This window comes from Miniopterus natalensis, chromosome 10 (genome assembly GCF_054644295.1).
Source record: "Miniopterus natalensis isolate mMinNat1 chromosome 10, mMinNat1.hap1, whole genome shotgun sequence".
NCBI lineage: Eukaryota > Metazoa > Chordata > Mammalia > Chiroptera > Miniopteridae > Miniopterus > Miniopterus natalensis.
This window is the reverse complement of record NC_142090.1, coordinates 42130316-42153239: the sequence shown is the minus strand read 5'-3', so window position 1 is coordinate 42153239 and position 22924 is coordinate 42130316. Positions and strand designations below refer to the sequence as shown.

At 35.9% G+C, this 22924-nt stretch overlaps 1 protein-coding gene across 1 annotated transcript in view; it reads left to right on the top strand.

Annotated features, from left to right (window-relative positions):
• Positions 1–22924, top strand: part of LOC107526615 (B cell receptor associated protein 29) — a 51742-nt gene continuing 28818 nt past the window's right edge. Inside the window, exons 1-4 of the mRNA XM_016199122.2 lie at positions 1–277; positions 3379–3479; positions 11156–11306; positions 12538–12673. Coding sequence (XP_016054608.2) covers positions 186–277; positions 3379–3479; positions 11156–11306; positions 12538–12673 — 480 coding nt within the window. The 5' untranslated portion in view covers positions 1–185. The remainder of the gene's footprint in view (positions 278–3378; positions 3480–11155; positions 11307–12537; positions 12674–22924) is intronic.

Below are 22924 nucleotides of genomic sequence, written 5' to 3'. Positions count from 1 at the left end.
TTCCGGGCGCAGTCTTAACCCCTTCCCTGCCGCCCGGCTGTAACGCCGGCCGCCCTGGTTAGGGGAGGGTCGCACCCTCTACTCCTGAACAAAAACCTTGCGCCTCGCGTGCCATTAACACAATTTTCTTTGTAAGGCCGCAAAGTAAAGCAGGTGATTCTCTATTTAGGTGTCAAGAGGAAAAAATGACACTCCAGTGGACGGCAGTTGCAACCTTTCTTTATGCTGAAATAGGACTCATTTTAATCTTCTGTCTACCTTTTATTCCTCCTCAGAGGTAGGAAACCTCCAAATTATAATAAATATGAGTAGTTCCTTTAGGCTCTTTAGTATGATGCGGAAAAGTTTTAAGATTTAAGTTTTCAGTGCTGATTATATAAAAGGTGCACTTCAAAATAAGCTCGCTTACAAATTAGGTAATATATAATGACTATTAAAATATCACTATATGAAACTTTTTGTTAAATGTACAAATGAGTTAACTTTCCCACCTCCTAAAAGGAAAAGGGCAAGTCCTTTTGTTTCTGTTGATTACAGATATAATAAAGGGTACGCTCTTAGTACCTGTCATGTCGTCAGGTTTTACCTTTGTTTTGTTGCCCTGAATTGGAACAGTGAACGCAAATGCAGGTAGACACAGCACAGCGTGGGTGCAGAAATGTTTCACTGGGGCAATGAAATGACAATTTAGAAACCTAAGCCTGTAAATGATTCTTAGTTTTGACCTATGTAACTAAGAAATAGTTTCATTAATGTTTAATGGTAATTTACTACCTCTCCCCACCCCCCAATTGATGAATATATGTTAAAAGTGCTGATTATGAAAAGTATCAGAGTCATACATTAGCATTAGTTCCTTAGGAAAAGACCTTAGAAGGTCTTTAAGTACTGAGTATTTTAATTGAAGCATTGGCTCACTTTACCCCTGTGATAATCCACTTTTTGGGAGTTCAGTTTTAGATCCAGAAACTTGCTAGTATGAATGGTGTTCACCCTTGTAATAATGTTACAACACATTTGTTCATACTCATGTCATGAAAGAAAATCTTGCATAAATGAAACCCTAGAGATTACCCACTGAAGTTTAGTAAGATCCCATGACTGGAAGAGACTTACGAAAGTTTTGCCTTGGCTCAGGGTTAAGGTAGTCTTTCACAGTTCTTAACTTGCTTCTTACCAACCTGGATTTCTACTCACTTCTATGTCTGTCAGTGATACCATCACTTATTTCTTCCTTACTAAAGAAAAAGTTGAATCATACTGTTGGAAGAAGGCTTAGAGATAATTGTATCTAATTCATTCTATAGGGAAAGTGGTCTCACTAAGGTCACCGAGCTGATCCATGGAAGATTCCAGACAAGAATCTAGTTTTCAGTCTAGTGCCCTTCTACTCCATCATCCTACCTACCTGTCATCACCTTGATTTAGTTTCTAATCCTCAATAATAGCCTGTTTAGCTTTTTTGCTAATACTAGCTGCAAAAAAATTTTTTTGTCAGTTTCTTTTCTCATCAAAATGATCCAAAAATTATGGATCTTTTTCTTCCTGCTAAATATAATTTTTTTCCTGCCCTAATCAAGTAGCTATTTGATAGATGTGTGTATATATACGCACATTATATAAATATACCTTTTATATACAAGAAAATATGGTATATTTGTGCACATATCATTTATAATATATCCTTACTATATCCCCATCTTTTTATCTTTTATATGTGTATCACCATAATCTTTTTTTAAAAGATTTTTATTGATTTTTAGAGAGAGAGAGAGAAACATCAATGTGAGAGCAACACATCATTAGCTGCCTCCTGCATGTGCCCTGATGGGAAATCAAACCCACAACCACTCCGTGCCCTGGACGACGCCCAACCACCTGAGCCACACCGGCCAGGGCTCACCATAATCTTCAAAAAAAAGGCTTTAGTCTTTATTCCATTTGGCTCTCTATCCTTTTCTCAATAACCCGCTGGTTAGACACACACTCAAAGGTCAGACTGTGTATCCCAACTCTACAAGTTACTGTGTGACCTTGTGCAAGTTATTTACCCTCTCTGGTCAGTTTCCCATTTGTAAAATGGAGGTAATACTGGTATCCACCTCATATAGTGGTTGTGATGATAAAATTAGCTAAAACATGTAAAAATGCTTAGTACCATAGTATAGTAAGGACTCAATATATGGTAACTATTATTAACTCTTGAATTCAGTGTTAATATAAACTGCTAGTTGTTCTCTGTAGGGGTTTTTGTGTGTGTTTTGTTTTACATTGACCCTTGAAATACGAATTTAAATTTGGATCTTGGTCAAGGTATTGCCACTTACGTTCTTTTTCTAAAAATATAAAGTTTTTATAATGTGAAATTTAAATAGTGTCCTTGGAATTGGAAACTCAGAGACAAAAGAAACCACTTTACCTTACGTCAGCCTTCCTCACCCCACCAACTTCAAGTTATCACTGAGAGTTGTTTCCAAAACTTACTAATAATTTTCCCTAATCTTAAAACTTTCTAAAAGTTGTGTTTGAAGTTTATTTAAGTACTTATTATATGGGTGTGGGTGTGGGTGTGTATCTTTGGACTCAGTAAATGTGTTGTTCATTTTAAATGCCCTTGTGCAAAGTTTGTTACCTTTTCAATTGTGTGATGAGTTACTTTGTCACTCTTTGCCATTTAAAATCCATACATCCTTACCTCTGTGTCTCTGTTTATACCTTTTAATTCATCCATTCTAGACTATTGCCTCATTTTATTTCCTCTATGTTCAAATCTTGATCATGATAACTGCATGGGTATATACATATGTATGTATGTATAGATTCATCAAACTATATATTTAAGATTGTTGCACTTTGCTATGTGTAATACCTCAGTGGTTTTTAAAATTGGTAAAAGTAAAAAAAGTCTTCAAGTAAATGTTAAAATTTTACTATGTAAAAATAAATAATTTAGAGAGTTGGACCCCCTACTCCTCAAATGTTGTTGGACCAATATTTGTTATTTCTGAGTTACTGCCCTGATTAGGGAAGAGATACAAAGTGATAGCTTCTATCAACAATATAACATTTTACTATAAGAATTTCTTTTTAAGATTTTAATTATGTATCTTGCCTTTAAGTTATTTTCTCTGTACAATATTTAAGCTACCAGACAGAAGATAATCAAATGTCAGGTTATTATTAAATTTGAAAAAGTTGTTCTTTGTTTTATGAGATGTTCTTATGAATTAATAATTCTCTAATATGACATAAAAAATTAAATTTCTGTTATTCTTTTCACTTGCTACATAGTTACAAAAATGTCAATTCAGCGTTCAGAAAACATTTCAAAACACTCTATGATATTTTTATACCTAATGTAATTGTATTGCTTTACAGATGGCAGAAGATTTTTTCATTTAATGTCTGGGGTAAAATTGCAAGTTTTTGGAACAAGGCTTTTCTTTCTATTATAGTCCTATTGATTGTTCTGTTTCTAGGTAAGTACTAGATTTTTCCTTTAAATAAACTTACTCTAGTTTTTATTAATAAATTCATTGGTTTTTAATTAAGTCAGTGTTGCTATGAATATACAGTTGACTTTGTACAGTTTATTGATAATAGAGCAGATATTGATATTTATATATAGATAGTTAATAGATATTACTATTACATATGCAGAAGCATAAATTTCAACAGAGTACAGTGGTTCTTAACCTCTTTTAAGTTGTTTAAGATTTAAATATACCAATATGTAGTCCACTTTTCAGAGATACCAGTTATACAACCCTTGGTTACTGTGGTATCCTAGGCAATAGAGGCTTAGATGTCAGGGAGGCATAAAGGAATATAATCATTAGGCCCTCAAAAGGAGTCTTAGATGCCGGTTGTGAATTTTGATTGGATCCTGGTTAAAAATCAACTGCAACACAGACATTTGGGGACTACCTCAAAAATTTCAATATGGACTGGTTGTTAGATAATATTAGGGAATTTTTGTTAACCTTAGTTGTGATAACACTGTTGTTATATAGCATAAATCAATAACCTATAGCCTTTGGACCAAATACCAATTTTGGAAATTAAAGTTTTAGTAGAACATAACTATGCCCATTTGTTTATGTATTGTCTATGCTTGTTTCCATGGACAACTACAGAGTCTCCATTTGACAGCAGACACATTGTATGGCCAAAAACATTCACTATCTACAGAAAAAGTTTACCAACACCTGTTATAGGAATATGTCCTTATTCTTAGGAGCTGCAGGCTAAAATATTACAAGTGTCATATTTTCAACTTAGTTTTGAATGGGTAAAAATTAAAACAGGTAAAGCAAATATGGGAAAAAGTTAGCAATTATTGAATCTAGACGATGGAAATATGGGTATTTGTTATACCAGTTTTTCAGCATGTTTGAAATTTTCATGATAACAGTATCTTAGATATTAGACATAAACCCTTAAGATTCTTATCAAACTAGAAATTCCATGAGTCTAAATAATTATATTTTTTAGAAGAAGTAGCTGAGCTTAGAGAATTAAGTAACTTGTCTGATCACCCAGCTATTACTTGGCACTTCAGCTTTTTTTTTTTTTTTTTAATTTTTGTTTATTGATTTGAGAGAGAAAGAGAAACATCGATTTGTTGTTCCACTTATTTATCCATTCACTGATTGCTTCTTGTATGTGCCCTGACCGAGGATCAAAGCCACAACCATGACACATTGGGGTGACACTCTAACCAACTGAGCTACCTGGCCAGGGCTGGCACTTCAGCTTTTAATACACACTGCAGAGTATGTTTTCCCTCAGAATTCCTTCACCTATTGTGTTGTAGGTTAAGTTTTATAAGGGCCAGCCTGGAACAATAACCATGTATGCCAATATTTTGTGAGAAAATGTTTCCCACGTTCCATAACATCAACCTCTGAAATGGAATCCTCTTAATAAAACTGGGACCAGCTGGTATTAGAGGGTATGAGTAGCTAATTGTATCAGGGCGTGAATGGGTTTCTGCCTCACTCAAAAATGTCATTATCTGTCTCATGGTACATTATTGTTAATGTTACCGATTTAATCTCCAGCCATATAAGTAATAACACTGAATGAGTAAGGAATAAGGAAAACAGGTCCCACTTTGCCATCAGCTAGCTAAACAATCTTTAGAATGGCATTTTCTCTGAGTTTGGTTTATCTTTTTGCAAAGTAAAGGGAGAGAAGATCATCTTTGAAAACTGCCACATACCCATCTAAGGAAGGGGACCTTTAATGACAGTTCTTTTGGATGCTTATATCAGAAACCAACTTGAACTCACTTGAACAAGAAGGGGAAATTTATAATAAAATATGGGGTTGTTTCAGAGCAGCCCAGGAAAGGAAGGAAGCCAAATTCCAAGGAGGAACTAATAGGAGCTGCAGTGTCCTTTTGGTGTCCTTGCATTTCTCCCTGGGTCTACTTCATTTTTTCTCATCTCCATGCATTCTCACACTCTATTCCCAAAGCAGAAAGTGGCCACCACACAGCTGCCAAGTGTTATCACTCCAGCTATATGCAAAGATTAATTAGCCATTTCTGAATCCCAGTTCCAATTCTAAGGGGAAAAAATCAGATCAATTGGCACCAGATATTCAACCCTCGTTTAGTAAGCTGTCGCCAGAGGTTGGAGTCACAAAGCAGAATCATGACTGCTGGCTGTAGCTTACATCTGTAATTCCCAGAGCATAGGGAAACCATGGATGGTTAGTGCAGGAACTTTAGCATGGACGATGAAGGCAGGCAGATAGGAACTTACCCTTTAAGCCTCAGAATTTATGTCTCAGGATAGGGTAATAACATTCACTTCACTGAGGTATTGGAAGATTAAAATGCAATAACATATGTGAAGGCCATCGTTCTTGTTACTAGAATGACAGTGGGTTAGGTGATGCAAAACTATAACTAGTTTTAGTTAATGCAAAGCTATAACAAGCTTAACTCATATTTTACTTTAGAATTTATTTCATTTTCTTCTTGCTTGTCTCCAACAAGGTAATTGTTACAAGGTGTTTATGTTCCTAGAGCCAGTACCAACCCAAAAGTATATTTGCAGCCCTAGCCGGTTTGGCTCCATGGCTAGAGCACTGCCCTGGGACTGAAGGGTCTTGGGTTCAATTCCAGTCAGGGACACATACCTCAGTTGCCCTCCATTGTAGGCTCAATCCCCAGCCCCAGTCGGGGTGCATGTTGGAGGCAACTATTTGATGTGAGAGCAACACAAGACACATCGATGTTTCTTTCTTTCTCTCCCCTCCCCTTCCTCCCTTCTCCCTCTCTTCCTCTCTCTCTGAAAAGCAATGGGAAAAATATCCTTAGGTAAGGATTTAAAAAAAAAAGTATATGTGCATCTGTGTGTGTTTTTGTGAGAATAGACAGGAAGGAAGAAGGAAACGCAGGAATATGTTAAATGTCAGTAGATATGCATCCTGGGAATTTGAAAGTTTCCACAAGTGGCCCAAAAAAGACTTATCTCCACATGTTTTATAGAAAATTGACTATACGCCACACCCTCTCCTTATTGTTGCCCCCATTCCACTTTTTAGACATAGTCTCCTAGTTATCATACAGGTGATTCATTCTATGGGTGGTTCTGTATGACCATTTACATTTATAAAACTTCTTTGACATTATTGGTTAATCTTCAGCATGTCTACGTAAGGGACCACGAGTATTATTCCCATTGAATTTCTAAGAAAGCTGAATCACAATATCATGACCCTTGATAGTACTATTTGGTTCCTCTGGCCTGTTCAGAACAATTAATAAATGTTATTTTGTTTGTGTTTTTAATTACATTGTAGTGGTTGGAATGCTTTTACTATATTATTGAGGCAATCTGAGAAATGACAAAAGGGAAGTAACTATTAAAACCAAGGAAATTTTAAAAAGATAATTTAAAAACTACTTCATATACATCAATGCAAACAAATTGAAAACCTAATTGAAATGGGTAGTTTTGCAGAAAAATATAATCTACCAAATGAACCTAGAAAATTTAAGACCAGTTTTCATAGAATTATAGGAAGTTATCAAAAAGCTATCCCCTTCAGAGAATTATAAAACCAGATAATTTTGCAAGAAATTCTACCACTACCACTTTCAAAAAACAGATAGTACCAATGCTGCTTAAATGGTTCCAGAATTTAAGAAAGAAAACTCTAAATTTTATGAAGCTAGAAAAAAGCAAACTCTAGAATTGAAAATAAATGATAATATATAAACTGAATATTATATAGGATTGTAACATACAACAGAGAAAAGAATTGTTGTTTTAAGTAACTCTTGAGCATAATACTCTTAACTCTACCTCCTTGGTGGGATATATTCTTTTTTTGGGGGGAAGGGGGCGTTAAATATTCTAAAAACAAAAGTCCAAAGAAATATGAAACTTCACGTAGTTTCATTGTTAGTAATTTAAAAACTATTTTATGTATATTGCATCATAATGCAAATTAGTATATTGTTATTAGAAACTAAGAATTTCAGTAATAGAATACAAATATAAAGTCATAAAATTTTTTTTACATATTTTTTTTTTGGAGTGATTTATTTAGGTTTTATTTTGAGAAATGGTGGTTGCACAATATTGTGGGTATACTGAATGCCAGTGAATTTTTCACCTTAAAATAGTTAATTTTATGTTATGTGAATTCACCTCACTAAATTTTCTAAAATAATATTTTTTTTACTTATTTTTTTTAGTCCTCACCCAAGTATTTGTTTTCATTTAGAGAGGAAAGAAGGGAGAGGAAGGGAAAGGGGAAGAGAGAAACATCGCCATGAGAGGGAAGCGTTGATGGGTAGCCTCCTGTGCCCGCCCTGAGTGGGGCTTGAGCCCGTAGCCTTCGGGTGAACAAGACTACAGGGCGAGGACACTACAACCAACTGAGCACCCAGCCAGGGCTAAAGCAATAAATTTTTAAAAGACAAATGGCAAAATAGCTTATGTTAGATTAATCCTCCTGTGATAACAGTTACAATCCCTGGACAAAATAAGAAAAACAGTGTTTGAAGGCATAGAAGAGCAACCAAAAGTAGATGGAAGCTGGAGGGAATTCAAACCTTGAAAGGGAATCACACTGTGTGTGATTAAATTTGTATAGCTTTTCTCAGTCCATGTGGCAAGGTCAGATAGAACTCAGAGCAGAAAGCCAGTCTTACTGGCTAAAGGTGTCAAAGGTAAAAGAGGCTGGAAATTAAGGGGAAATATCCAAGAAAGGAGAAAGTCTCAGAAAATGAATCCCAAAATCTGCATATAAATTCCCCTCAAATCCTTGGAAGAGTCCAAGAGGCTCTCTGGAAAGCAGCAGCTAGAAAGCTGAAAGGGCTGAGCAGAAATTTTGGATGCTATCCACCAAGGAGAAACAGAATTTAGAGTTTCAAGTCCCATCTAGGTACAGGGCCGTGGTAAAGACCTTGGACCTTTCAGCTAAAATCACAGAAGGCTGCTCTTTAGGAATACAGAATTTATTGTGTCCCAGGAAGTAAGAATTTAACTAAAATTAAAACCAAAGCAGACTAGCCCTAAAAAGTGTAAAAATCAAGTCTCTCCCAACAGCTGTAGAATATAGGTACTCTTGGCAAGGGCACATGAAGACACTATACTCCATTCACCATGATACACTCTATTCTGGCCATAAAAATAAGTCTCAACAAATTACAAAAGAACTGAAATCATGCAGAGTGTGTAAAAAAAAAAGAACTCAATAACATGTATCTGGAAGAACCCCACATGTTTGGAAATTAGACAAGATACTTGTCAATAATGCATGGGTTAAAGAAGTACTCAAAGACAGAAGACAAAATATTTTAACTAAATAATGGAAATACAATGTATCAAAATTTGTAGGATAATTAAGCAATAAAGTGCTGTTTAGAGGAAATTTATAGCTTTGAATGTTTATTAGAAAAAAAGAAGGGGTTAAAATCAGTGATCTTAGTTTCTTCCTTAAAAATATTCATGATTTTTTTAAAAAAGGTAAGCAATAAAAATTATAGGATCAACTAAATAAATGCAGAAAAAGTATTTGAAAATATTCAACATCTATTTATGATAAAAACTCTAAACACAGTTGGTATAGAGGGAATGTACCTTAACATGGTAAAGGCCGTATATGACAAGCCCCCAGCTAACATCATACTCAACAATAAAAAGCTGAAAGCTTTTCCTCTAAGATCTGGAACCAGACAAGAATACCCCCTCTTACCATTTTTATTCAACATAGTATTGGAAGTCCTAGCTGAGCAATTAAGCAAGAAAAATAATTAAAAGGCACCAAAATTAGAAAGGAAGAAGTAAAACTCACTATTGCAAACGACATGATATAGAATCTATATATAGATATAAAAAACACTAACAACTTCACAAAAATATCGGTTGGAACTAATAAATGAATTCAGTAAAATTGCTGTATACAACATCAATATACAGAAATTTATATTTCTATGCACTAATAATGAACTATCAGAAAGAGAAATTTAAAAAATCTCATTTATAGCTGCATCAAAAAGAATAAAATACCTAGGAATAAACTTAACCAAAAAGATGATAGACCTGTACAATGAAAACTATAAGACATTGATGAAAAAAAAAATGAATAAATAAATGGAAAGATATTCCGTGCTCATAAATTGTAAAATTAATATTGTTAAAATGTTCATAATACCCAAGGTAACCGGCAAATTCAGTACAATCCCTATTAAAATCCCAATGACATTTTTTACAGAAATGGAACAAACAATCCTGAAATTTGTATGGAACCACAAAAGACCCCAAATAGCCAAAGCAATCTTGAGAAAGAACACAACTACAGCCATCAAAGCCCTGAATAGGTAGTTCAGTTGGTTAGAGCATCGTCCCAGTACGCCAAGGCTGCAGGTTTGGTCCCTGGTCAGGACACATACAAGAATACATAAATAAGTGGAACAACAAATCTGTGTTTCTCTCTCTGTCTCTCTCTTCCTCCCTCTCTCAAATAAATAAAAAGCTGGAGACATCATGCTCCCTGATTACAAAGCTGTAGTAATAATCAAAACAGTATGGCATTGGCATAAAAACAGACACATAGATCAATGGAACAGAATAGAGAGCCCAGAAATAAACCTACACATATATGTTCAACTAATTTATGACTAAAGAGCCAAAAATACGCAATGGGAAAAGGACAGTCTCTTAAATAAATGGTGTTGGGAAAACTGGACCACTATCTTACATCACACAAAAATTAATTTAATGTACACCTGAAATTTACTTAAAATAATATTAAATGTAAACTGTAATTGAAAAATGAAATTTAAAAAAATTAACTCAAAATGGATTAAAGACTTGAGTTTAGAACCAAAACCATAAAACTCCTAGAAGAAAGCATAGGTGATGAGCATCTTGGCAATGATTTTTTGTATTTGACACCAAGAGCAAAGGCAACAAAAGCAAAAATCAATAAGTGAGACTGCATGAAACTAAAAGGCTTCTGCACAGCAGAGGAAACCAACAAAAGGACAGATATAATAAAATGCTAGTAGAGTAAGAAAAGTAAGATAGTCTCTCAGAGTTGATTATAGTGGGATATCACCTATATATTATTGTCAATAGGTTAAAATTTAGTCCTATTAGGGATAGAAAGAGTAAAGGATAATAGTTTTCAGTATAGCTAGAGGTAAGTACAGTACAATGATGATGAGTCCTGAATGAATAGTAAAAACAAAAATGCTATTACATTCAAAGTTTACCACTAGTGTCCACGTACAGATATCTGTTTTGAGCATGGTACCCTCCCAAGTATGTAGAGGAAAAGACAAAACACCACCCCTACCTAAAGTCCATTATTTAAAAGTTAGGTCAGTTATTCTAAAACTGCTTCCCATTTTAATTATAATTTTATATTCCCTTATTTTAAAAATATGTTATTGATTTTTTTAGAGAGAGAAGAAGGGAGAGAGAGAGAGAGAAACATCAATCAGCTGCCTCCTGCACACCTCCTGCTGCGAATTGAGCCTGCAACTGCCCTGACTGGTGATCTCTTGGTGGTGGGACAACACTCAGCTGAGTGTTATCCCATGACAACAACTGAACCACCCTGGCAAGGGCTAATTTTATATTCTTAAAAACCAAAAGTAATGTTTTCTCTTTTTCTCTAATAGATGCTGTGAGAGAAGTAAGGAAATATTCCTCTACTACTGTCATTGAAAAAAGCTCAGCCAGCAGACCTGGTGCCCATGAACATACCCAGATGAAACTTTTTAGGTCTCAAAGAAATCTTTACATTTCTGGATTTTCATTATTTTTCTGGCTGTAAGTAAAACACATACACACAATTTAAAAACATAATTTATGCTTCTCGTTTTTTAATCTGTACTATAGATTTTTTCTATAATATTTAGTATACTAACATCTCCGTAAAAGAACTCAGGTTATATACCCAAAGAAATAACAAGCGATAATTGTTGCTTGTCAGTTTGAAAGGTTAATAAGCCCTGCATGATCTGGCCCTGCTTCTCTCTAGAGCCTTGTCTCCTACTGTTCTCTGACGTGTGCTCCACATTCCTCCCACACTGACCTTCACTGTTCATTCATTCATTCTTGCAATGAATATTTATTGAGTTACTAATAATGTACCTAGCTCCTTCCTACTTCAGGGTCTTCACTCCTGTTTTTCCTTCTGCCATAACACTATTCTCTTCCCTGTTTCCCTGACTAACTTTTCATCCTTTAGTCTCTTTCTAAGGAAAGCCTTCTGTGAACATCATTCCTCCCAAAGTAGGTAGGTCTCCTCTTCGCCACAATCCCATAGAAGGTGTATATACTTTTCTTTCAGGTATCATTCATGATTATAACTAAGTACTGTTTTAACTCTTGCCCCTCCAACTAGAACCTAAACTCTGAGAGCAGGTACTTTGTCCTGTTTCTTGCTGTCCCCAGGGCCTAAAATAGTGCTTAACATTTAGCAGCTCCTGAGGAAGTGTTTGTTGAGTGAATAATTGAAGGTATTAGTTACTACCTCTAACAGTGGAAGTTAACCATAAACATATATGAAAGAGCAGTTTTGGGGCATGACCAGCCTCATACAGTGCTCTTTATTTATTTATTTTTTTAACGAAATGCGTGGAGCTTTATTTATTCTCATTTGAAATGTTAGTCCTGGAATAGTAATTCTCTACCTGTTGTATGTAATACAGATTGTTATTATGACAGTGCTCTTTAAATAGCAAATTTTGAACTGGGAGGGGGAAAAAAGACTTCTCTTACTGGCCCTGCTACACTGTCTGAAGTTTTGTTTCTGCTCCTCCTGGCTAGAGGGCTCTACAGAGAAAATAATTAAATTAGTAAGTACCATTGAACCTATCTTTCAAATGCTAATCTAACAAAGATTCTAAATGAATGAGACACAGTCATGTTTTGACTAGAAGACTTGGAATTTTTAAAAAATGTGTCCTCTAACCATCATCTCTCTCCACCACACCCATACCTAAAGGAGAGTTGTTTGACAATGACTATTTTGAAATTTTAAATTTTATTTTCTTAGAGTGTTAAGGCGTCTGGTTACCCTTATTACTCAGCTGGCAAAAGAGCTGTCAAACAAAGGAATACTTAAAACTCAAGCAGAAAATACTGACGAGGCTGCCAGAAAATTCATGAAAGAGAATGAAAAACTAAAACAGGTATTTAAATTTTCTTTTTAAAAATTTCTGTAAAAGTTGATACTCCCAAGGGGTGGTATATTATTTTTCAGCATTGAAAGGAACATGTGCTTGTTCTGGCCCGAGTGGCTCAGTGGTTTGATTGTCGGCCCTCGCACCAAAGGATCACAGATTTGATTCCTAGTCAAGGGCACGTACCTGGGTTGCTGGTTTTGTCCTGGCCCCTATCACAGGGGAGGGGCGGGGCTTGGGAGGCAACCAGCCTATGTGTCTGTCTCACATCAAATCTAATGTTTCTCTTCTCTCTCTCCCCCCTCCAAACCTCCATTCCACTCTCTAAAAATCAATGGGAAAAAATATCTTCAGGTGAGGATTAACAACAACAACAAAAAAGGTATTTACTTAATTGATATGCAGAAAATGACCATAAATAGCAATATGGTTCTACAAATTGATTGTTTCAAAAGTATTTTATTATCCTTTAGATTTGTTTGTTCTCAGTTTTCCTCCATAGTAGATTAATGTCATTGGACCTACTTCCTAGATTCAAAGAGAAAAGCATTCTGGGAATGTGAATTTTAATTCATTCATTACCATTAATTTTACTTTATAACCTAAAGGAAGTATTTATAAGTCTATATTTACATTTCCTTTTCAAGTTAAATTATTTTTGTAAGCCCAGTTTTTTTGTTTAATTTTCTTTTCTTTTAAATGATGGTTATGTAGGAAGCAGAGGAAAGTAGTTGGTGTAAATTGATGACTATACATGATATTTAAAATCTATAATTTTGTGATACTGCTGATAATCCTTCTTTGAGAGCCCAATGCTGTCCTTCCCCTGCCATTCAGGGAGAATCCTTTTCCCATTAAATAAAAAAAAGAACAAATGGAAAAATGAAAGCTGAAAAATGGATGACTGGGAGTATTTTTTTTCTCTTAAGTTTAAAATTTAGGACTCGTATCCCATACTTGAGAGTTTTCAGTTCCTATTAAGCCCCATGTTTTGCTAATTCCGCTTTTTAATAAAAAGAATCAGCAGAACCATTCAGAAGCAAAAGAAATTTTCTTAAGAAAGCATTCCTAAAATAATGCAATAAGGTTATTTCCCTACTTTAAATTAATGAAATGCAAATAGTCAATTAGATGTTACACCAAGTTATATTTATGTAAAAAGTGTTAATTCCAACAGTAGAGAATTCAAATCCTTATTCAAGTCCTAAAGCTCAGCCTCTTATAGAAAGAACCATAAGCACCACCTTTCATCAATCCTATTTTTTTTCTTACTTTTTTTAAATTAAATTTTATTAGGGTGACAACAGTTAATATGAACATACAGATTTCAGATGAGGGCTTCTATGTTACAAGAGCTGTATATTGCTCGGTGTGCCCACCACCCAAAGTCATATCTTCTTCCATCTCCATATATTAAGACCCCCTTCACCGCCCACCCCCTTCCCCCCCTGGCAACCACCACACTGCTATTAGTGGCCACAAGTTTCAGTTTTATATCCCACATATGAGTGAGGTCATATGGTTCATAGCTTTTTCTGACTGACTTATTTCACTTAGCACAATATTCTCAAGGTCCATCCATGTTGCAAATGGTAGTATTTCATCCTTTCTTATGGCTGAGTAGTATTCCATTGGGCACATGTACCACATCATCTTTATCCAGTCCTCTATCACAGGAAGCTTTTGTTGTTTCCATGTCTTGGCCACCATGAATAATGCTGCAGTGAACATAGGGGTGCATATATCTTTATGAATACATGTTTTTGAGTTTTTTGGGTATATACCCAGGAGAGGGATTGCTGGATCATATGGTAGCCCTATTTTTCATTTTTTGAGGAACCGCCAGACTGCTTTTCATAGTAGTACAAGCAGTGTACTACATTCCCACCAGCAGTGAATGAGGGTTCCCTTTTCTCCACAACCTCTCCAACACTTTTTATTGCTTATCTTGTTGATAATTGCCACTCTAACAAGTGTGAGGTGGTATCTCATTGTAGTTTTGTGGGTTTTTTTAAAATATACCTTTATTGATTTCAGAGAAAGAAAGGGAGAGGGAGAGAGAGAGAGAGAAACATTAATGATTAGAGTCATTGATCGACTGACTGCCTCCTGCATGCCCCCACTGGGGATCAAGCCTGCAACCTGGGCATGTGCCCTGACTGGGAATGGAACTGCGATCTCCTGGATCATAGGTCGATGCTCAACCACTGAGCCATGCCGGCCAGGCTTGTTGTAGTTTTGATTTGCATTTCCCTAATTGCTGGTAAGGTTGAACATCTTTTCATATATCTATTGACTGTTTATATGTCTTCTTGGGAGAGCTGCCTGTTCAGGTCCTCTGCCCACTTTTTGATTGGGTTTGTTGTTTGGTGTTGAGTTTTTGAGTTCTTTATATATTTTGAAAAGTAAACCTTTGTCAGAGCTACTGTTTGCAAATATCATCTCCCATCTGTTTGGCTGCCTGATTGTTTTGTTGTCAGTTTCTTTTGCTGTGCAGAAGCTTTTTGGTTTGATATAGTCCCATTCATTTATTTTTGCCTTTACTTCCCTTGCGTTTGAGATCAAGTTCATAAAATGTTCTCTATGACCAAGGTCTATCAGTTTGGTACCTAAGCTTTCAGTTTTTCACCACTATGATATTAGCTGAGGGTTTATCATATATAGCCTTTATTATGTTAAGGTATGTTCCTTCTATTTCTATTTTATTGAATGTTTTAATCATAAATGGGTGTTGTATCTTATCAGATGCTTTTTCTGCATCTATTTATAATATATGATTTTTAGCCTTTCTTTTGTTAATGTGGTATATTACATTGATTGATTTACTGTTGTTGAACCACCCTTGTGCCCCTGGAATTAACCCCACCTGATCGTGATGTATTATTTTTCTCATGTACTGCTGTATTTGGTTTGCTTGTATTTTGTTTAGGATTTTTATATCTGTATTCATCACAGATATTGGTCTGTAGTTTTTTGTGTGTTTGTTATCTTTGCCAGGTTTTGGTATCAGGGTTATATTGGCCTCATAAAATGTGTTAGGAAGTATTGCCTCTTCTTCAATGTTTTGGAAGAGTTTCAGAAGGATAGGTTTTAAATCTTCCTTGCACATTTGGTAGAATTCACTGGTAAAGCCATCTGGTCCTGAACCTTTATTTTTTGGGAGGTTTTTGATGGTGGTTTCAATTTCCTCCCTGCTGATCGGTCTATTTAGGTTTTCCAGTTCTTCATGATTTAGTCTAGAAAGGTTATATATTCCTAGGAAATTGTTCATTTCTTCCAGGTTATTGAATTTGGTGGCATATAGCCTTTCCTAATATTCTAATATGATCCTTTGTATATCTGTGATGTCTGTGGTGACTTCTCTCTCATTTTTTGTTTTGTTTATAAAAGGGTGTTTTCCCTTTTTTCCTTAGTGAGTCTAGCCAGGGGTTTGTCAATTTTATTAATATTTTCAAAGAACCAGCTCTTTGTTTTATTACTTTTTTGTATAGTCTTTGTGTTCTCTATTTCATTCAATTCTGCTCTAATTTTTATGATTTCCTTTCTTCTGCTGACTTTGGGTTGCTTTTATTCTTCTTTTTCTAGTTAAGATCTGATGTTAGGCTGTTTACTTGGGATTTCTCTTGTTTCTTGAGATAGGCCTGTAATGATATAAACTTCCCTCTTTTTACTGCTTTTGCTGCATCCCAGAAATTTTGATATGTTGTATTGTCATTCTCATTTGCCTTTCTATATCTTTTAATCTTATCTTTTACTTCTACTTTGACCTAGTCATTTTTTAGTAGTATGTTGTTTAATTTCCTTGTATTTGTGGGTTTCTTTACTTCCTTCTTGCAGTTGATTTCTAATTTCAAGGCATCGTGGTCAGAGAATATACTGGTGTAATTTCATTCTTCTTGAATTTGTTGATGCTAGTTCTGTGACTCAACATATGGTCTATCCTTGAGAATATTCCATGTACACTGGAGAAGAATGTATAATCTGATGTTCTAAGATGAAAGCTGTGTAAATGTCAATTATGTCCATTTGGTGTAGTGTTTCATTTAAGGCCAATATTTCTTTATTGATTTTCTGTTTGGTTGATCTGCCTAGAGCTGTCCATGGAGTATTAAGATCCCCAAGTGTGATTGTGTTTTGATCTGTTTCTCCCTTTGTTTCTGTGAGTAGCTGCTTTATATATTTTGGTGTTCCATGGTTGGGTGCATCTATATTAAGAAGTGTTATGTTTTCTTGATGTAGTGTCCCTTTTATCAAGTGTCCGTCTTTGTTTCTTGTTATATTTATTATCTTGCAGTCTATTTTGTCAGATGTAAGCATGGCTACACCTGCTTTTCAGTGGCTGTTATTTGCTTGGAGAATCATTTTCCACCCTTTTACTTTGAATCTACCTTTGTCTTTGCAGCTTAGATGTGTCTCTCGTAGGCAGCATATGGTTGGTTTTGTTTTTTTGGTTTTTTTAATATATCCTTATTGATTTCAGAGAGAGGAAAGGAGAGGGAGAGAGAGATAGAAACATCAATGATGAGAGAGTCATTGATGGGCTGCCTCCTGCATGCCCTCAACTGGGGATCAAAACCCGCAACTCGGGCATGTCCCCTGACCGGGAATTGAACCCTGATCACCTGGATCCTAGGTCGACGCTCAACAGCTAAGCCATGCCTGGCCAGGCTGGGTTTTGTTTTTTGATCCACTCTGCTACTCTGTGTCTCTTTATTGGTGAATTCAGACCATTTACATTCAGGGTAGTTATTGATGAATGAGGATTTCCTGTAGCCATTTTATCTTTTGTTTTCTGGTAGCTCTGTGCCTCTATTGGTTCTTTTCCTTTGTACTTCTGTATGTTGTTTTTATTTGGTAGTGTTTCATACTTCTTTCCTCTCTGTTCTCTTTTTTAAGCTGTGTGTCCTGGTTTGGGGATTTTTGTGTGTAGTTACCATTAGGTTTATAAAAATTAAAGTTACATATATACAATAGCTCTTTTTCTTTTGAGTGCACCTGATGTTCATCCTCCTTTGCCAGTTCAGACCTTTACCCTCTCCCAACTTTAAGTTTTTGTTGCCCCTGTTTATGCTGTAATTTTTTTGGTGATTTTATTCGTAGTGTTGTGACCTTATGTTCTTTGTTTCAGGTAGAATAATTCCCTTGAGTATTTCCTGCAGTGGAAGTTTTCTGGTGATAAAATCTCTCAGCTTCTATATGTCTGGGAAGGTCTTTATTCCTCCTTCAGACTTAAAGGATAATTTTGCTGGATAAACTATTTGTGGCTGGTATTTTCTCTCTTTCAGATGTTTGAATATTTGGTTCCATTGTCTTCTGGCTTGTAGAGTTTCTGCTGAGAAGTCAGATGAAATTCTGATGTGTTTTCCTTTGTAGGTCACTTCTTCCTTTTCCCTGGCTGCTTTGAGAATTTTTTCTTTTTCATTAATTTTTGACAGTTTTAATACAATGTGCCTAGGAGAGGTCTCTTTGCTTTTTGGATTCTAGGATCTAGTTCTTTCCATAGGTTTGGGAAGTTCTCATTCGCTATTTGTTTAAATAGACTCTCTGTTCCCTTCTTCCTCTCATCTTCTTCTGGAATGCCTATTATTCTAATTTGTTTTTTCTGATGGAGTCAGTTAGTTTCGATAGAGCTCTTTCATTTTTCTTTATGCTCAGATCTCTCTCTTTTTCCCTCTGCGTCATTTCTAGATTCCTATCTTTGATATCACAGATTCTTTTCTCCATCTGGTTAGGTCTGTTTTCTATGCTCAGTAGCTCATTCCTAATCTTAATTGCATGCTTCATTTCCAGGATTTTTGATTTGTTCTTTTTAAAGTTTCAATCTCTTTGTTAAAGTACTTGTTTTGTTCATTGATTTGTTTTCTGAGTGCACTGAATTACCTGTCTATTTTCTCACATCTCATTGAGTATTTTCGGAACTGCATTCTTGTAATGTCTTTGATTTGTATCACATATTTCCATGTGTTCCAGATTGCTTTCTGCGAGTTTTTTTTCTTTCTGTTCATTCTCATTACTGTGGTTATTCATGGTATTTGCTCCTCTCCTTTGTCTATGCATAATTATCCCTTCTATAGCCGCATTCTCTGAAGAAGTCTTTCTTCTATTTTCCAATAGATGGCGCTGTATAGCAAATTTTTTTCTTACCTCTGTAATTTCCCAGACTTGACCTCCATGGCTTCCATAAGTTGGGAGTGGGGTTTGTTTTGCCCTCACCCCTAATGGCACCCCAGACCTCCATGTGGTTTCACCCCGAGCACCAAACCCATGGTTCAGTCAGAAGGAATCCGGGTCTACTGCAGTAGCTTTTGGTTTAAACATAAAATGTTTCTCAACCCAACACTGAGGGCAATTGGAGGTAAGTTTTCGGAGTCCAAGGAGGCAGCAGGACTCTGTGTTTCCACTTCTTTGTCAGAAACTCCACCACCGACAGTAGAGAGCTACCAGGCAGAACCCTATGCTCTGTCGGGTGTCTGCTGACTCAGTCACTGTTCGCACTGCTGGCCCTGCTAGACTGCCCCCTGGCAGCTCTCTATTCCTCCCGGTCAAAGGAAAGCCCTGCTGCTGCTGGCTTCCTCCCCTCTCCCTGACACACTAGGAGCTCCGGGCTACAGGGCAGTGCCTGAGAGCTGTCTGAACTCTCCTCCCTTCTCATCCCCACACTTATTCCTGGTTGCCAACCTTTAGATGTTTTGATATGCAGGCCTCTCAGGCATGCCTCTGTGTTGAGTAGGGAATTCTTTGTTGAATTATAGTTGGTTAATTTGTTGAAATTTCAGGAGGAGAGGCCAAGGGTATTTCTCATGCCACCATTGCTCTGATGTCACCAGATTCATCAGTTCTAAATGAGTTAGTATTGCAGAGTACTATATAAAGCTTTCTAAAACCTATTAAATAAGTCAAAACTTATTTCAAAAACTTCTGCTTGTTGCTACAGTATCATAGTCACCTACTCAAAACCCTGTTTTACTTTTTTATGTGTGCTTTATTTTCACTACATTAAAAAGGTATTTTGTTTAAGTTTTTTTTTTAATCGATCGTTTTAGAGAAAGAGGAAGAGAGAGAGGGAGATGTTGATGTGAGAGTAAAACATCAATTGGTTGCCTCCTACATGCATCCTGACTGGGGATGCAACCTGCAACCTAGGTGTGTGCCCTGACCGGGAATCAAACCCACAACCTTTTGGTGTACAGTAAGATGTTCTGAGTCACACTGGCCAGGGCCAAAAAGGTATTTATATAGAAACATAATTCAAAAATGTTTCTTAGATTGTACCCAGTATCTTTTAGAGACTAAGCATCAGTTTATTTTTTACTTTGTTTTGAAAGGCATTGATTCACAGTTGTCATATAAATTTCCCTTATAGTATTATATAGGTCTGGGAAATCAAGGAGTTGGTATTTCTGAATTTAAAAGCAAGCAATAAGTTATTTTTGCCCTTTTGAGGGGGAATGTTTTAGCAACAGAATCAGTCTCATTTTGTACCTTAATATTTTTTGCTTCATTTTCTATCCTTTGCTCTTATTTCCCAATGGTAACAAGAAAGCAAAGCCCTCAAAGGTTTTATTAGTATTATGGCTAACCTCAGAGCACACAGCTTGTCTTTGTAGTCTAACTGTGTCCGTATCTTGATTTAACATTATGCCCATCATGTCAGATTAATGAGTTGTAACTACTACTCTTATTCTTTACTTTCTTCTTACTCTTCAGCTCTAAGAAAATGGAAAGTGTTTTTGTAAAGTCTTGGTACTATTATTTTTCTCATATACATCATAATTAATGTATTTAAATTAGTCTTGTCCTTCAAAGAAAGCATCTTCCTCAAAACATTTTTAGAATTGTTTTCAGAACCAATTGCTGTTGCAAGGAAGTTTATTTCATGACTACTGATTCCTTGATCCCCACAATTTCTTCTCTTTTTTGTTTTTCTTCCCTTTGGTTCCCTGCCGTCCTGGTTCCCTGCTTCCTGTGTATCTCTGACCCAATCAGTGGTCCTAGATCATCAGAGGTACACAAGTATGCTGGGTTAAAATCAGTACACAGCGGGGAGAAAGTCTGTGAGCTGGACATAAATACTTTCAGTGCCCAAAGTGCAACTAATTGATCAATAAAGGCCATAGGTCAGAATGTCAAAGATGACTTTTATTTCAAGATTCTTCATTCATGTAGGTTTTAAAATACTAATTAAGGAAGGATAAAAATTAATAAAATACCTCTTCATTCTCTGTCAGAGACACATTATCTAAATGGAAAGTATATTACTCTGAGATCCAAGAGACTTAGGCACTAGTCCCAACTCTACCAATAATTAGCATTGGGACCTAGGGCAAGTCACCTCGTATGTTCTGGCCCTCAAGGTCATAAATAATAGCTAACATGGTGTCAGGTAGTCAGGTATCACTTCAAATGCTTCACAGTAAGTTATTAACTCTTACTTCTTGCAACAACCCCATAAGGTTGATGCTGTTATTTTCTGCATTTTATACATGAGGAAATGGAAGCACAAAAATGTTAAGTGACTTGCACAAAATCATTTAGCTAAGTGATAGAACTAAGATTTAATCCGAACAGCCTGATTCTAGACTTCACCCTTTTAACCACATTGGTTTTTTGTTTGTTTGTTTTTTATTTTTTTTTTAAATATATCTTTATTGATTTCGGAGAGAGGAAGGGAAAGGGAGAGAGAGATAGAAACATTAATGACGAGAGAGTCATTGATTGGCTGCCTCCTGCACACCCCCAACTGGGGATCAAGCCTGCAACCTAGGCATTTGCCCTGACCGAGAATTGAACCGCAATCTCCTGGATCCGAGGTTGATACTCAACCCCTGAGCCACACCAGGCCGGGCTAACCACATTGTTTTGTTCCCTTTGCTTGTATGATAGCCTATAAAATGACTTGCATATGGTGCCTGAGACCCTTTTGTGTTCTGATATTCAGTTAATTAAATGAAATAAATATGAAAGACCAATTAACTTTTAATTGCTTTAAGTAACAACAGTGATAGAGCTTTACTTCTTACTAATTTTTTCCCCAGCCACTTACCAAGATGGGACAAAGAAGGTAGGACAGTGAACACATGCATTATGGTAGCTGGTAGCTTTCATATTTTACTTTCTCCAGCATCAAGTTGCACATAATAAATTTGGACAAGTTTACAGGTGCAGTAATGAAAGCTAATTTATAAGGCCAGCACAAATCTAACTTTTCCAAGTAAATGGCATAATAATTCAAACAGTCAGTGTAATAAACATTCCTGCAACTCAGTGGTTCCAATTTGGATAATCACTGGAGACTTTGTGAACTAAACTCAGTGAAGCAACAACTAGATTGTTTTGAACTTCAAGTGGATAACAATTTCATAGAGACTTGAAGGAAATTTTTTGTTCTTGTTTTTGCTCTTTAAATTAAAAAAAAAAAATTTTTTTGTTGTTGTTGTTAACCCTCACCCAAGGATATTTTTTCCATTGATTCTTTAGAGAGAGTATAAGGGAGGAGGGAAGAGACACAGAGCCAGAAACATTGATGTGAGAGAGACACGTCGATTGGTTGTCTCCCACACGTGCCCCGACCTGGCCAGGGGTTGAGCCGGCAACCAAGGTACGTGTCCTTGACTAGAATCGGACCCGGGACCCATCAGTCCACAGGCTGAGGTTCTAACCACTGAGCCAATCAGCTAGGACTAAAACATTTTTAAATTTGAAAGTATAAGTCTTCTTCAGTTGTAGTATGTACTTCAGTCCTCTTATCTCCTAAAAAAAAAAATTTCTTGGGATTATATAATATATTCATTAGAGCTTTAATTCCTCCTGGGCTGTCTAATCTCTGGTATAACACAATAGTACTATATTTGATCTTGTGCTACAGTGTGTGTGCTCTTGTCTCATCCTTTTCACTAAATTGAAGTTACCTAAAAGCAGAGATCATATTTCTTTTACATTTTTATCCCTTATAACACCTAGTATTGTAAAATATTTGCATGTAGTCAGTGCTCAGTAAAACATTTTGTTTGTTGAATATACCAGCTTTTATTAGAAAAGGAACCATCTGCAATAGAAATTCTTTTCTTTCAGTCTGTTTAAAATTGTCCTGTGTTGCTTTTTCACCTATGGAAGCTGTCAGTATTGAGTTGCCACACTTTAGCCAAATAACCCATGCCAGTGAGTGCATATTTTATTTTTCAAACTGTGTACATATTTAATTTTTAAACATTAATTTGCCTTTCTTGGTAACTTCAGTTTTTTAAAATTTCTTTATGATGT